The sequence below is a fragment of the Schistocerca cancellata genome, chromosome 8 (genome assembly GCF_023864275.1).
Source record: "Schistocerca cancellata isolate TAMUIC-IGC-003103 chromosome 8, iqSchCanc2.1, whole genome shotgun sequence".
NCBI lineage: Eukaryota > Metazoa > Arthropoda > Insecta > Orthoptera > Acrididae > Schistocerca > Schistocerca cancellata.
Window position 1 is genome coordinate 346,778,131 of NC_064633.1, and position 16,584 is coordinate 346,794,714.

The following is a 16,584-nucleotide window of genomic DNA, read 5'->3' on the forward strand; positions in this document are numbered from 1 at the left end:
TGGTCTCAAGCCACACAAGACCGAGTAAAACATAGCATCATATTGATGAAACATTTCGAACAATCTGAATTTTCCAGTCTTGTGAAATATTTTGAAGACATGTTGCACAAGAATCAGTACCTGTCAAACCCATACAGCCCTTCAGAACTCATCCGCATTTGCTTAATCAAATTGCCTGAACATTTACGACATATTATTTTGGCAGGAAGCTTTTCAGGGACTCTTACAAGAATTGGAAATTGACACTGACAATCGCGGGACGCGAAAACAGGAACACAACCATTACAGGTCACATCCGTCGCAATTCCGCGATGAAAGAAATAATAACTGGACATGACAAGGCTATTCTCACAACACAAATCGTGACCAAAACAGACACCACCCGTATGACAACCGTTGGCAGAGTAGTAATATTTACAGGGAAAGGTCGCCTCTCTGCGGTAGTGACTATCACAGAGACAATCAGAGAAACAGACAATATGGGAACAAAAACAATTATTATCACGGGAGACAGAATAACTTCAGACGCAACGGTCCAGCGCGCAGTTACGATTCAGGGAGAAATTCTCCACCATGTGACTGACAAGAAAGAAACTACAGGAACTACCGACATGATGACAGACGATATAATCATAACGACAGACCTGAATTTCATCAGAACTGGCGGGGTTCAAACAGGGCAGGGCCCTCTCGGCAAGGTGAATTTGTAGAAGTTAGGTTTCCTGATCCCAATAACGACGCATGCCAACAAAGAGATAGCAGACAATGACTCGCACCGCAGGCAGCCACGTGCGCCGGCTGTCGCAGAGAAAAATAACATAGACGCTAACCTTGAGAAAAATTTGAGCGTTCTTTACCGATGTACCATATACCACATAATAATTCCGTTGAAGCTGGAGCTCTGCATAGTAGGAAGAGTAAAGGATTGCACCACATTTCATATGTAAAACCGTTTATTGAAAGATAATCTGCTTTTTAACTTTGTCTTTGCCATAAAACTTTTCACTTCACATTTCTAGTATGCACTGTCAGACTTAGAAACTGTTACCATGCAACAATGTTTGAAGTTAAATATCCAGTCAAGAACCAAGAGAACTTATTTAAACAGAAATTACGAATGCATTGTTATTGTGAACAGACGACACAGTGTTATTGTGTGTGTACATTCTTGCTTGTTAGTTGCACGATTACGTAACGACTATAAGGCTCACATTCTTAGAACATATACTGGTACTGCTAATGAGATTTTAATGCAACATTTTGGTTTACTTGAAAATACATTCTGGATTTAAAGTACTTTCTGAGAGATACCAGATGACACAGTGGTTAGTTTATGTGACAGCTACACAATTATATCACGACGTTACTAATGAGTGACAATTTACAATGTTGCTTTTGCGGTGTATCTGTTTTATATCTGCACAGTTTTTCTGAATTCTTCTGTAAAGTAAAACATGTTTTAGTAGTAACTTTTGTGGTATAGCTACAAGGAGACAGCCTTTTCCATAGCACAACAATACGTTACAGCACAGTACTATCTTCATCACAACAATAAGTGTAATAACTAAGATATCTATACGCAAAGCATTTCACTTTTGTTTATCATGAGGTAAGTACATTGACTTCTGTAGAACTTAGCTTTCGGAGGACGATAACTACGAGACTTCCACAGAGATTATCTTACAACATGACACACAGTTTAGCGCTACAGTACACGTATTTGAGTGATTAATTTTGTACTTAAAACATTTATTTTTAAAGATATTTGAAGAGCAATGATACAAAGGTTTTCCATGATACATTTCATTCCATTGCTGTAATCTGTAACACCTGAGGGTATAATTACATTAATCCTCAGGGGGGTACACGCCTGCCGGCCGCAGTGGTCTAGCGGTTCTGGCGCTGCAGTCCGGAACCGCGGGACTGCTACGGTCGCAGGTTCGAATCCTGCCTCGGGCCTGGTTGTGTGTGATGTCCTTAGGTTGGTTAGGTTTAAGTAGTTCTAAGTTCCAGGGGACTTATGACCTAAGATGTTGAGTCCCATAGTGCTCAGAGCCATTTGAACCATTTTTTGGTACACGCCTACTTTGTGTACCATGTGTTTGGCAAGCACAAGGAGCCCTATCTAATATGGTATTTGCTTATACAACTTTACACATCGGTACCATATTCCTCTAACACATAAATTACACAGCTATCTGATCATTTAACTGAGAGATAAACTTTTTTTTACTACGTCAGTGACAGATGTTTACGCAGTTACACAGTTGGGTGACTTCACACTTAAGAAATTGTATTTTGTCTGTACTGTGTGAACTCTTCATATTTTTTCGGAACCATTGTGATACTATAAGAGCTTTGAATGATGTATTTGGTATGGGATCGCGATTTTTAAAGTACGTTTGAGGTAGATGACACTACTGAAATGAGCAGAGAATTTTCTTTAGGTTTTGAAATTATTGCAGAAAGCTACGACGTTTTTGAGATTTGACTGAGGTGTTATGATGTTATTATTACGACGACGATGTGTATTATGCTGCTGAGGTATGTTTATGATTAATAGGCTGATGCTATATGAGTTATTTGATTATGCTACGTATCTGTTATGATGAAATATTGAAGAAGTGTCGACGAATAAGGTAAGGAATAATGAGTAGTGGTTAGGGACTCTGGTTTGTGAAAAAGGATGTTGGAAACCAAGAATCGTACTTTAAGAGTTATGAAATGTATGTAAATGCGTGCATGTATTACAATGCCGACGAAAATTTTTGGACACTGTTATACCAATAGGATTTTGTTTCTACAGATTTGTAACGAAAATTCTTGACCTGTGAAATATTTTTATATGAGACTGTCACTGTAGCGGAAACTACTGTCGTAAATATTTCCGTAAGAAAGTTAAGTGACCACCTGCACGTAATGCGTCATGGGCACCCAACTGTGTCAGATGCCTGGAGAAAAAGCCATTAGTGTGTGCCTTTTCAGAGGCACAGGTAGAAAAAAAAAGGGAGGCCATTATCCTCGCTATTGACATTCCTTTGTAGAAAGCATCGCAAATACGACACACTCAAACTTGAAAACATATGATTACACTGTGGAGCTCTTAATTTATGATATTTACTGAAATGCCTAATGAAATGATGAGAAACATTTTACATTTATTGTCTTTCTAGTTGAGAGATTCTTTTGCCTTTGGAGACGACATTTGCCCAGTGAATGACGTTTCATGCATTGCTCTATATAGGCTATATATATTTGCTCATTTGTTTAATATCTAGTTTCAAGCTGCACTGCAGCAATGGTTAAAATAAAATTTTATAGATGTACTAATATAAATATTTTATGCCTACAGACCAAGTAAAGACTAACTTTATGATGTACTTTAAAAAAACGAAGGAGCACAAAAAGACATTTCCCTTCACAGGAATTGCATACAGAATTTTCTTTTCAAGTACTTGGTAATTTCTTTTGTAGAATAAATTGTGATGCATCACTCTAGTATTAAGATGTGACATAGGTATTAGACATGGCCATCTTTAGTGTAATATTTTTTTTGCTTGAGCTTTGTCATGTTTAGATATAAGTTATTACATTTGCTGCTGCTGTGTGCCAGGCATAGTGCTACTAAATTTCACTTTGTATTACTCTGTTAAGCTAGTTTTACTACTGATTTATTTTTCTTGTTGCTGCACATTGGCTCTTATTAGTTGTAATGTTGCATTGCTTTGTAATTTAGATTTATTGCAGCTTGCTTTGACAATTTCCATTTTTTTCATTGCTGTTTGTATTAATTGTTTTATGCTGCTGCATTGCCTCGTCCCTTAGTTTAGCATCTGAGCTCAGTAGATTTAAGTTAGCTTATGATGGGGTAGGCTATATAAGTGAACGAGTTGTGATGAATTGGAAGAAATGCATTGAGAAGCTATAAGAAAATGATTTGGCCAAAAAAGTATTTTGAAAGAGGATATGAACAAAAAAAGTAGGGTTTAGGGACAACGTGTTTAGGTAGGATTTTCTTGGAAATAAATAATTAGGTAAGAAATATGTGAAATAAATACAGAAAGCATGCTTGGATAGGATTTTTTGGTGGAAGCAAAGGTTGAAATAAGACGAAAGATCTATGGAATGAAGTTTTGGGTTGAACTGCAGTACCAAATGTTGCACTGAAAACAAACCCTGTCCTTTCCTTTTGTGTTATCCCACTATGTGTTTGTGTACCCTTGTTTATTTATGTTCTTCCTGTCTTTATATGTTTATCTGATAAGACTTATGTTGTAGAATTTTTCTAATACTCAGCTACATGAACTATGATGAGGAATACTGTTATCCTCAAATATAATTTGCATTAATAATATGTTATTTACTTTATAAAGATGTTAGACATTATTAATTCTGTTCTGTTTTAATGCTCATGTGTGAAGCTGATGTTTCAAAAGTTATTCTGATCTTTTATGTATGAACTTATGTCATAATTCCTGTAACAGTGATGTATATGTTATTTCGATTCTTTTGTAAAGCCTGTACTACAAATGTTATCTGTATTGTTATGTTCTTTAATGATGTATTTTGTACCTTTGTAATTGTATTCTTATGTTATAAAATTGTAATTGACACCAGTTCATCATATTATTAACTTGTAAGTTCCATTTTTCACTGCACACATTTCTGTTGGTCATAGTATATGGACAATATGTGAGAAGTAGGGACTGTTAGTGTTTGCACGTGTGTTAATAATTCAGCAAGGCACTGGATAACAGCATTGCTGGTTCTAAGGACAACTCCAAAAAGTTTGCGAGTGCACAAGTGGTGGTTATGGACTCTTCAATGGTGATTGTGCACCCGCACAGTCACAACAGATGGCTGCTGGCCATCTCTACAAGGACTACAGTGGGTCTGCATCTTTGATGACCCACCAATACCATTATTTCTACAAGGACTACAGTGGGTCTACACCTTTGCTGACCCACCAGTGCCATTATTTCTACAAGGACTGCAGTGGGTCTGCACCTCTGGTGGCCCACCAATACCGTAATCTCTACCAGGACTACAGTGGGTCTGCTCTGTGATGACCTACCTACCAATATTCTTCAAAACGTCGAATGACTCTGCTGTGGGTTTGCTCTGTTGTGGCCCATTACCTGTCAGCATGTCAAGAGTCAGCACTGTCTTTCCGTCGGTAGGACAACACTACTTCTTCAAGACTGCATGGAAATCTACTACTTCCGTGTGCATTGTCTTTTACTGTTCAGACTTTGAGAAAAGAAACGGCAGTTTCACTGTGATGAATGATCAGGACTGTCTTTATGGACTGTGAGAAAATTTTAGCTTTTGACCAACATTGTATTAATAAGTGTGTGCTTTTGATATCTTTCTTACAGTAATTATGAAAAATTTTTTCAAATCTGTATTGGCCAGTGCCCAAAACAATTTGTAAAATTTTTTGTGGGGAGCATGGGGGCTATGTAAGTAAGCTGTTTAGGTTCTTATATTGGTAACGCCACATAGCGCTCTGTATGAAAAATGACTGGCTGTACTGTGTGCAGTCTGTGGCTAGTTTGCATTGTTGTCTGCCATTGTAGTGTTGGGCAGCTGGATGTGAACAGCGTGTAGCGTTGCGCAGTTGGAGGTGAGCCGCCAGCAGTGGTGGATGTGGGGAGAGAAATGGCTGAGTTCTGAAATTTGTAAGACTGGATGTCATGAACTGCTATGTATATTATGATTTTTCAACACTATTAAGGTAAATACATTGTTTGTTCTGTATCAAAACCTTTCATTTGCCAACTATGCCTGTCAGTAGTTAGTGCCTTCAGTAGTTTGAACCTTTTATTTAGCTGGCAGTAGTGGCGCTCGCTGTATTGCAATAGTTTGAGTACCCAAGATTTTTGTGAGGTAAGTGATTTGTGTTTCAAAAATCCCTACAAAAGAATGGCCCTGACTAACATTAACCTATACGCTTCACAAATCACTTACCTCACAAAAATTCGATTCCTCCGAACTTGCTCGCATGTTCATTGATTCGGAAACCGATGACGTGGTCGAATTGTTTCCGATTGATTTTCGTCGTGTAGCTACAGCCACAGCTGCTGACCCTGTCCTTGCTACCGTTTTGCGTTTTGTTGCTACGCAATGGCCCTTGTCAAAGTCACGGATCGAGGATCCGTTGGTTCGCCGATTTTTTGCTCACAAGGAGAGACTTTTTGTACGACGTGGTGTTTTGCTGTTGCGTTCTGATAATGATCAGTCCAGGGTCGTGGTCTCACGTTCGTTACAGTCCTCAGTCTTACAGCTTCTCCACCAAGGACATTGGGGTATAGTGCGAACGAAACACCTTGCTCGTCAGCACTGTACTTGGTTCGGAATCGATGCTGCGATTACGAATATGTGCTCTTCTTGCATGGCGTGTGCCGAACGACAATCCGCACCACCACGGAAATTGTTTGCATGGCCGAAAGCCACTTCCCCTTGGCAACGCTCACACATCGATTTTGCTGGTCCATTCTGGAATGCTCGATGGTTGGTTCTGGTCGATTCATTCAGTAATTTTCCTTTTGTTGTCCAGATGTCTTCCACGACGTCTTCTGCCACCATCCAAGCGTTATCTGCTATCTTTTGCTTTGAAGGTCTTTCACAGACTATTGTTTCCGACAATGGCCCACAATTCGTGACCGCAGAATTTCAGTCATTCTGCAAGGCCAATGGTATTCAACATCTGACATCCGCGCCGTTTTCGCCTCAGTCAAACGGTGCTGCTGAACGATTGGTCCGGACTTTCAAGTCACAGATGTTGAAGTTGAAAGAGTCGCATTCTCGGAAGGACGCGTTATTGCTCTTTTTGTCCTCGTATCGCTCTCAGCCCCGAGATGGTCGCTCGCCGGCTGAGTTGCTTCATGGTCGCCCTCATCGCACCTTGATGTCTTTGCTACATCCGCCGCATCAGGTTCCTGTGCAGCGGCAGCCACCGGCTTTTGCCCCAGGCGACGTTGTCTATTATCGCAACTATCGCGGTTCACGGCGTTGGCTCGCAGGGCGCATTCTTCGCTGCCTCGGCCGCGCTATGTATCTGATTTTGGGGGCCTCTGGTGAGGTGCGTCGGCATCTCAATCAGCTGCGCCTCTGTCGTCGCACGGGATCTGCCGCTCCCCGTCTGCTTTCAGCGACGGTGCCGTGCGGTCAGCGCCCTGGGGACCCATCTACTGGCTCGCCTCATCCACAGGTGTTACCGACGCTGCCTTCCATTTTGCCCCATGGTGACGCGCCGCCGCCGCCGCCGCCTGTTCTCCCGCCGGCGACGCCCGCAGTGGACGCGTCGCTGCAACCGCCGGGCGCCTCCCTGGGTCACGCGTCGCCGATCGCTTCCCATGACCAGTTGTCCTCCGCCATGGAACTCTTGCCCGCTCCGGACCCTCTGTCGTCTTCGCCATTCGGGTGCTCCGACTCGATGGAGGTCGACCCTTCGGCCCCTCCTGACTATCTACGGGCGCATACACCGCATGTTGGCGTGCACCCTGGACTAGGTTTTCAGGCGTTTCCTAGCTCCCCTCGGACCGAATGGCCGGGTGCGGGTGGCACAGCCTCGCCTGTTGTTAGGCTCCCCACCTCGTCGCATACGTCAACATGGGGTCCTCCCCACGGCGGGCGGAAGCCTTATAACACAACCGTTCGCCGATTTGCGGGGGAGGAATGTGGTGTCACCGCCAGACACCACACTTGCTAGGTTGTTGTTGTTGTGGTCTTCAGTCCTGAGACTGGTTTGATGCAGCTCTCCATGCTACTCTATCCTGTGCAAGCTTCTTCATCTCCCAGTATCTACTGCAAGCTACATCCTTCTGAATCTGCTTAGTGTATTCATCTCTTGGTCTCCCTCTACGATTTTTACCCTCCACACTGCCCTCCAATGCTAAATTTGTGAGCCCTTGATGCCTCAAAACATGTCCTACCAACCGATCCCTTCTTCTAGTCAAGTTGTGCCACAAACTTCTCTTCTCCCCAATCCTATTCAATACCTCCTCATTAGTTACGTGATCTACCCACCTTATCTTCAGCATTCTTCTGTAGCACCACATTTCGAAAGCTTCTATTCTCTTCTTGTCCAAACTAGTTATCGTCCATGTTTCACTTCCATACATGGCTACACTCCATACAAATACTTTCAGAAACGACTTCTTGACACTTAAATCTATACTCGATGTTAACAAATTCCTCTTCTTGAGAAACGCTTTCCTTGCCATTGCCAGTCAACATTTTATATCCTCTCTACTTCGACCATCATCGGTTATTTTACTCCCTAAATAGCAAAACTCCTTTACTACTTTAAGTGTCTCATTTCCTAATCTAATTCCCTCAGCATCACCCGACTTAATTTGACTACATTCCATTATCCTCGTTTTACTTTTGTTGATGTTCATCTTATATCCTCCTTTCAAGACACTGTCCATTCCGTTCAACTGCTCTTCCAAGTCCTTTGCTGTCTCTGACAGAATTACAATGTCATCGGCGAACCTCAAAGTTTTTACTTCTTCTCCATGAATTTTAATACCTACTCCGAATTTTTCTTTTGTTTCCTTCACTGCTTGCTCAATATACAGATTGAATAACATCGGGGAGAGGCTACAACCCTGTCTTACTCCTTTCCCAACCACTGCTTCCCTTTCATGCCCCTCGACTCTTATAACTGCCATCTGGTTTCTGTACAAACTGTAAATAGCCTTTCGCTCCCTGTATTTTACCCCTGCCACCTTCAGAATTTGAAAGAGAGTATTCCAGTTAACATTGTCAAAAGCTTTCTCTAAGTCTACAAATGCTAGAAACGTAGGTTTGCCTTTTCTTAATCTTTCTTCTAAGATAAGTCGTAAGGTCAGTATTGCCTCACGTGTTCCAACATTTCTACGGAATCCAAACTGATCTTCCCCGAGGTCGGCTTCTACCAGTTTTTCCATTCGTCTGTAAAGAATTCGTGTTAGTATTTTGCAGCTGTGGCTTATTAAACTGATTGTTCGGTAATTTTCACATATGTCAACACCTGCTTTCTTTGGGATTGGAATTATTATATTCTTCTTGAAGTCTGAGGGTATTTCGCCTGTCTCATACATCGTGCTCACCAGATGGTAGAGTTTTGTCATGACTGGCTCTCCCGAGGCCATCAGTAGTTCAAATGGAATGTTGTCTACTCCCGGGGCCTTGTTTCGACTCAGGTCTTTCAGTGCTCTGTCAAACTCTTCACGCAGTATCTTATCTCCCATTTCGTCTTCATCTACATCCTCTTCCATTTCCATAATATTGTCCTCAAGTACATCGCCCTTGTATAAACCCTCTATATACTCCTTCCACCTTTCTGCCTTCACTTCTTTGCTTAGAACTGTGTTTCCATCTGAGCTCTTGATATTCATACAAGTGGTTCTCTTTTCTCCAAAGGTCTCTTTAATTTTCCTGTAGGCAGTATCTATCTTACTCCTAGTGAGACAAGCCTCTACATCCTTACATTTGTCCTCTAGCCATCCCTGCTTAGCCATTTTGCACTTCCTGTCGATATCATTTTTGAGACGTTTGTATTCCTTTTTACCTGCTTCATTTACTGCATTTTTATATTTTCTCCTTTCATCAATTAAATTCAATATTTCTTCTGTTACCCAAGCATTTCTATTAGCCCTCGTCTTTTTACCTACTTGATCCTCTGCTGCCTTCACTACTTCATCCCTCAGAGCTACCCATTCTTCTTCTACTGTATTACTTTCCCCCATTCCTGTCAATTGTTCCCTTATGCTCTCCCTGAAACTCTCTACAACCTCTGGTTCTTTCAGTTTATCCAGGTCCCATCTCCATAAATTCCCACCTTTTTGCAGTTTCTTCAGTTTCAATCTGCAGTTCATAACCAATAGATTGTGGTCAGAATCCACATCTGCCCCAGGAAATGTCTTACAATTTAAAACCTGGTTCCTAAATCTCTGTCTTACCATTATATAATCTATCTGATACCTTTTAGTATCTCCAGGATTCTTCCAGGTATACAACCTTCTTTTATGATTCTTGAACCAAGTGTTGGCTATGATTAAGTTATGCTCTGTGCAAAATTCTACAAGGTGGCTTCCTCTTTCATTCCTTCCCCCCAATCCATATTCACCTACTATGTTTCCTTCTCTCCCTTTTCCTACTGACGAATTCCAGTCACCCATAACTATTAAATTTTCGTCTCCCTTCACTACCTGAATAATTTCTTTTATCTCGTCATATATTTCATCTATTTCATCATCATCTGCAGAGGTAGTTGGCATATAAACTTGTACTACTGTAGTAGGCATGGGCTTTGTGTCTATCTTGGCCACAATAATGCGTTCACTATGCTGTTTGTAGTAGCTAACCCGCACTCCTATTTTCTTATTCATTATTAAACCTACTCCTGCATTACCCCTATTTGATTTTGTATTTATAACCCTGTAATCACCTGACCAAAAGTCTTGTTCCTTCTGCCACCGAACTTCACTAATTCCCACTATATCTAACTTTAACCTATCCATTTCCCTTTTTAAATTTTCTAACCTACCTGCCTGATTAAGGGATCTGACATTCCACGCTCCGATCCGTAGAACGCCAGTTTTCTTTCTCCTGATAACGATGTCCTCCTGAGTAGCCCCCGCCCGGAGATCCGAATGGGGGACTATTTTACCTCCGGAATATTCTACCCGAGAGGACGCCATCATCATTTAATCATACAGTAGAGCTGCACACTTGCTAGGTGGTAGCCTTTAAATCGGCCGCGGTCCGCTAGTATACGACGGACCCGCGTGTCGCCACTATCAGTGATTGCAGACCGAGCGCCGCCACACGGCAGGTCTAGAGACACTTCCTAGCACTCGCCCCAGTTGTACAGCCGACTTTGCTAGCGAAGCTACACTGACAAATACGCTCTCATTTGCCGAGACGATAGTTAGCATAGCCTTCAGCTACGTCATTTGCTACGACCTAGCAAGGCGCCATTAACAGTTAATATTGAGATTGCACTTATGTATCATCAAGAGCGATGTACACCAATTATGGATTAAAGTTAAGTATTTCAGCAACTACGTTCTTTCCTTACTAGACTCAACTACTTTACTGTTCCAGACCTCACGCCAGTCTGCGTGAGCTTAACGCGTGCTTTTCGGCATCCTCGCATAGTGACTTGGCTGTCTTGCCAAGTCACAAGAAAAAGTTACGTGGATTCAGACAAGGTGATCTTGCAGGCGATGCCACTGAAAAATCTCTGGAAGTCGTGGAAGTTTGCATTAAGCCGATCTTTCAGTGGGTTAACGGCATGAGGTGTTGGCCCATCTTGCATGAAAACAATGGTTTCCACACAGTCGTGCTCTTCCAAAGTAGGAATCACACGCTGTTCAGGAGGTATCGAAAACGCGTAGACGTCACAGTACCCTGTCAGACCCTCTGGTATATTCTCGTCAAAGAAGAACGGACCTAGAATAAAGGTGTTTGTGAATTCACACAACAAAGTCACATACGCCGAGTGGCACAAAAGCCCAAATTCGGAAGTTCTGTGTATTCAACGCATTTTATAGTGTAAAATGTGCCTCGTCACTTCATAGAATATTGCCCGGCTACAAGTCATCAACTTCGATCCGTGCCAGAAGCCGAAGAGCAAATTTAGAATGTTGGTGTAGATCATAAGGTTTCAGTTGCTCCACCGTCTGGATTTTGTACGGGTACCAGTGTAACACAGACCGCAAAACATTCCGTACTGTTGACCACGGGATGGACAATTGTCGTGGCACTGCGCGATCGCCAGCTCTACCCGGGGCGTTTGCTGCATGGTCGGTTACAGCGACAGCAACCTCCACCGGCGAAGGACGCCTTCCTCTTCCAACAGGTGCCACACCAGGCTCACCCATGTTTTCGAATTTCATTATCATCTTCTTTAAACCAATGAATGACACGGGCCTCTCCTCAGACCTTTCCGTCGGCGATACTCTCTCAATGCAGCACTGCAATGACAGTGTGGATGTCCTACAGTCATACAAACTATGTACAGCCCCAGATTTGCTTCTGGTGGTCGAAACTGGAACTAATTTTTTCCAGCATCGCTTGCGCATTAATGCATTGGCATATCTACCAAGTTTTGCTGTCATACGGTAATTACAGTCCACGCTGGACGTCCGCGAGTAGTTGCGCTTTAATTATAACCACCCCGTACCTGCAGTACTTCAGGAGATGACTGCAAGTAAACTACTAAACGTACATAAAACAGACAGATATCAGTGGACACAGTTTTTAACTAATCTTACATGTGCTCTGTGCACTGTCTGTAGTGAAGCAAATGTCAGTAAGGACGTACGTGCAAGAGCGAGCATTTCATTAAGTCACAGTTACTGCACCCTGCTTTGGAAATCTGTTCGCTTGTTTGCATATCTGCAAGTGATAAGTAATTACATGCGACAATGTAGAGCAGATGATTTGTCTGCATGTCCCGACACGGAAGCCCCCTAGTGTAACTATGCCACAAATTAAAACTTGGGGAGATGGTCTATCCACTGATATGCGTCATTCTTCTGTAAGTATCGTAGTATTGTACAGCCGTCTTCTGAAACCTAGAGGTTAATTGCGAATAATCATGTGAAATGCAATGGCAACAAAAGAGTTTCAGCAAAAGAGATACATGTCAACATTGAGTATAAATTTAAGGTTCTTCTGTAAATATTAGTCTGGATAGTAGCGTTACATGGAAGTGAAACATGGATAACAATCAGTACAAGAAGACTATAGAAACTGTTGAATTGTGGCGTTAATGAAGAATGATAAAGATTAAATATGCAGATTTGATAACCAAGGAACGGGAACTGAATTGTGACAGGGAGAAATGTCTGTATGGTACAACTTGAGTAAAAGAAATGAAATGAGCGTATGGCATCGTTGGCGAGGAAGCCCGATCGGGAAAGTTCGGCCGCCAAGTGCAAGTCTTATTTCAGTTGATGCCACATTGGGCGACTTGTGAGCCGGTGATGAGGATGAAATGATGATGAGGACAACACAACACCCAGTCCTCGAACAGAGAAAATTTCCAACCCAGCCGGGAATATAACCCGGGCCCGCTTGCATGGGAGGCGGGCACGTTACCACCCAGCTAAGCAGGCGGACTGAGTAAAAGAAGATACAGTTTGACAGGATAGATCGTCAGGCATCAAGGAAATAGGGATTATTTAACGGAAGGGGGTGTGGCTGGTAAAAACTTTGTAGCGAAGCCGAAAATGGTTGAAATGGCTCTAAGCACTATGGGACTTAACATCTGAGGTCATCAGTCCCCTACACGTAGAACTACTTAAACCTAACTAACCTAAGGACATCACACACATCCATACCCGAGGCAGGATTCGAACCTGCGACCGTAGCAAGAGCGAAGCCGACGTTCGACTATAGTGAGCAAGCTCAAGTGAATGTATGCTGCAGTACTTGTGCAGAGATGTGAGAGTTTGCTGAGGACAGGCTGGCACTGAGGTTCACATCAAACCAGTTTCCAGAGTGAAGGCTGCAGCAACAGCAGCGTGTTTCTGTGAAGATGTGTCTATGCGCTCTGGATGTATGAGTACAAATACATGATCCAGGAAGCGTCTACATAACTGTAGATAAGAACTGGCAGCATTTACCTGGAAGCGTAGTTCCCCGACGGGTGGCTGCGCATAGGGCACGCCCCTGAAGCTGGCGTAGGGCAGGCCCAGCGCGCTCGTCTCCACGGCGCCTCGCAGCCTGCCCTGCTGCACCGTCACGTACACGTCCTGCGCCTGCAAAACGTCCATAAGGAAGCGGGAGTGAAATGCCTGGGCTAGCAGGCCAAAGTGGGTCAGGTTGTGGATAGGGGCCAAAATAGGTTCCTGTCAGTTGCACTCAACATACAAACTTTATTTGTCCACACACAATATCACACAAGAATGCAAAACACTTAAAGTTGTAATGGATCTCCTCTGATTAACCTTAGATCGGCTGAAGGCCACCCTCAAAATCCAAGACGCAAGGCCTAAGTAAGAAATTGACATAGAAGGTTCTTCTGGAGGTGTCACACAAAAATATTTTTTAAACCTTCAATCTAAACAGTCTGAAGGCCTTAGCACTTTAATTTTATAATTTTAATGGAACTCGGATGGAGGCCGCATATTAAGCAATAAGAAGTGTTTCAATCCAACGGCAGAAGGACTAATCTTAAAACAATTGAAGCAAATTCGGCTGAAGGCCCCATACAAAAACATCACAACCGTATGCCTTAAGGGCAAGACAAGAACATTAATTTAAGAGATATTACAACTCGGGCCAGGCCACACATCAACACAATAATTTAACGGCTTAAGGCCTTAAAAGATTTGATATAAAAATTCGGCTGAAGGCCTCTATAAGAAAAACAATCTCTTGTCTTAAAGGCAAGACAAGAACATTAATTCAGAATATATAAAACTCGACTGAAAGCCACACATCAACCAAGTAACTAAAACCCAAACAGGGAAGCTACTATGTAACAGACACAGAACGGCGCTCAGAAGTTGCAAAGGTCGGCCTGGAATTGTAACGCTAACGCCGGTTTAGGCGAGACAGGCAGCCTGACCAACAATCTCTTAATCGGAAGGCAACCCAACCGCCAGACAGCCGACCGACCATCCAACCAAATCAGTTCCGCTCGACGCAACCACTAAAACGACCACAAGATTTCAATACAACCACACAGAATATTGGTGCCCACAACGACCAACAACACGAAAGCGACAACCAGGATCAAGCGAAGAAACGTAAACAGTTGAGGCTTGATATCAAGTTAAGTGAGGACTGTCCAAGATCGGTGGGGGACGAACTTCGAAGCACTCGCAAGCAGCACCTCACACTCCAACCCCACGTTCATGCCGCCAGCCGCTCCAGCCCGACTCCGCGCAACAGGGGCTTGCTTGCTGCTCCACGCCAACTGACCGACTGGACTGCTGGTCCATCCGCGACTGCTGCTCCGCCGCAACTGCAATGCAGGTGCGTCTCCATCTGACTTTCATCCTTCGGACAGTCGACGTCCCGGAGACACTGGCTCCGACCCAACCATGCAGAGGGAACACAACCGACATCTCTGCACAGGAAGGAACCGACCCAAATGTACGTCGTCCATGAGACGACCGACCGGATGACCAACCCACAGTCGTCCCCGCTGGTACTGGCTGTGCCGACCTCTCTGAGGCTCTGTCCTCGACTGCTCTGCTGGTCCGTCTCAAACTGACATTCTTCCTTTGGACGGACGACGTTCTGGAGACACTGGCTCTGACCCAACCATGCAGAAATAGCAAATGGTTCAAATGGCTCTGAGCACTATGGGACTTAACTGCTGAGGTCATCAGTCCCCTAGAACTTAGAACTACTTAAACCTAACTAACCTAAGGACATCACACACATCCATGCCCGAGGCAGGATTCGAACCTGCGACCGTAGCGGTCGCGCGGTTCCAAACTGTAGCGCCTAGAAATAACACAACCGACGTCTCTGCACAGGAAAGAATCGACCCAAATGCACGTCGTCTATGAGACGACTGACTGGTCGACCAACCCACAGTCGTCCTCGCTGGTTTTGGCTGTGCCAACCTCACTGGGGCTCTGTCCCCAACTGCACTGCTGGTCCGTCTCGAACTGCATTTATGCTGTGTTCCAACTCAATGACCCCAGGTCCGATCTCCAACTCACTGACTTCCTTCGGATGGACGACCTCCCAGAGACACTGGCTTGGACCCAAACATGCAGAGGGAACACAACTGACATCTATGCACAGGAAGGAACCGACCCAAATACATGTCGTCGATGAGACGACCGACCGAATGATCAACCAATGGTAGTCCTGGCTGTGCCAACCTCACTGGAGCTCCATCCTGACTGCACTACTGGTCCGTCTCCAACTGACTGCCAGACACACGACGACCGGGAAATACTATTGGACGCACCAGAGATGGTTCGACTGTGCACGTATCGATACTCGCTCACGGGCAAGTAAGGCAGGAAGTTAGTAACGCCAGTAATTGGAATAAGAAAACGAGGCGGCATTAACGTAGTAGAAGATAACAAACAATAAATGGGATGAACCCAAGCCATGCACGGCTCAGTGAGTTCTGGGCGGGAGTGACCATACACCATGTGACCTGTGGTGGTATTGTCCTACTCGCTTTACCACTAACGCACCTTACATGGTATTAGCTCTTGTTTGGTTTTCATTTCACTACAGGTCGTGAGCTGTATTGTTTATTCCCAAAAATCAAGGAGAAGTTCCGATTCACTGCTTGAAAGGCAATGGACCATTTTGCTTTAGGTGCAAGGGGTATCAGTCTTTTCATTTATTGTCTCAGTGTGGTACCGGTTGCTTCATGTCGCAATTTGTCTGATCTGGTGTTCAGTTTGTACATTTATGTTATTAAGGACAATGTTTTATGAAACCAGATAATGTGTATGTGTGTATAGCATTTTTGTCCAAATCAGCTTTGAATCTGTTTTATATGGTGTACGTAAATTTTTACGAAGTGCATTCAAAAAGTAATGCAACACAAATTTTTTCTCCGCCAGCTGGTTGAAAAAATGTGGAATTTGTTGTGGGACATCG

General features: G+C 43.5%; 1 protein-coding gene across 1 annotated transcript in view; it reads right to left on the reverse strand.

Annotated features, from left to right (window-relative positions):
• Positions 1-13,775, reverse strand: part of LOC126095565 (carboxylesterase 4A-like) — an 85,687-nt gene extending 71,912 nt beyond the window's left edge. Inside the window, exon 1 of the mRNA XM_049910343.1 lies at positions 13,626-13,775. Coding sequence (XP_049766300.1) covers positions 13,626-13,775 — 150 coding nt within the window. The remainder of the gene's footprint in view (positions 1-13,625) is intronic.
• Positions 13,776-16,584: the final 2,809 nt, after the last annotated feature.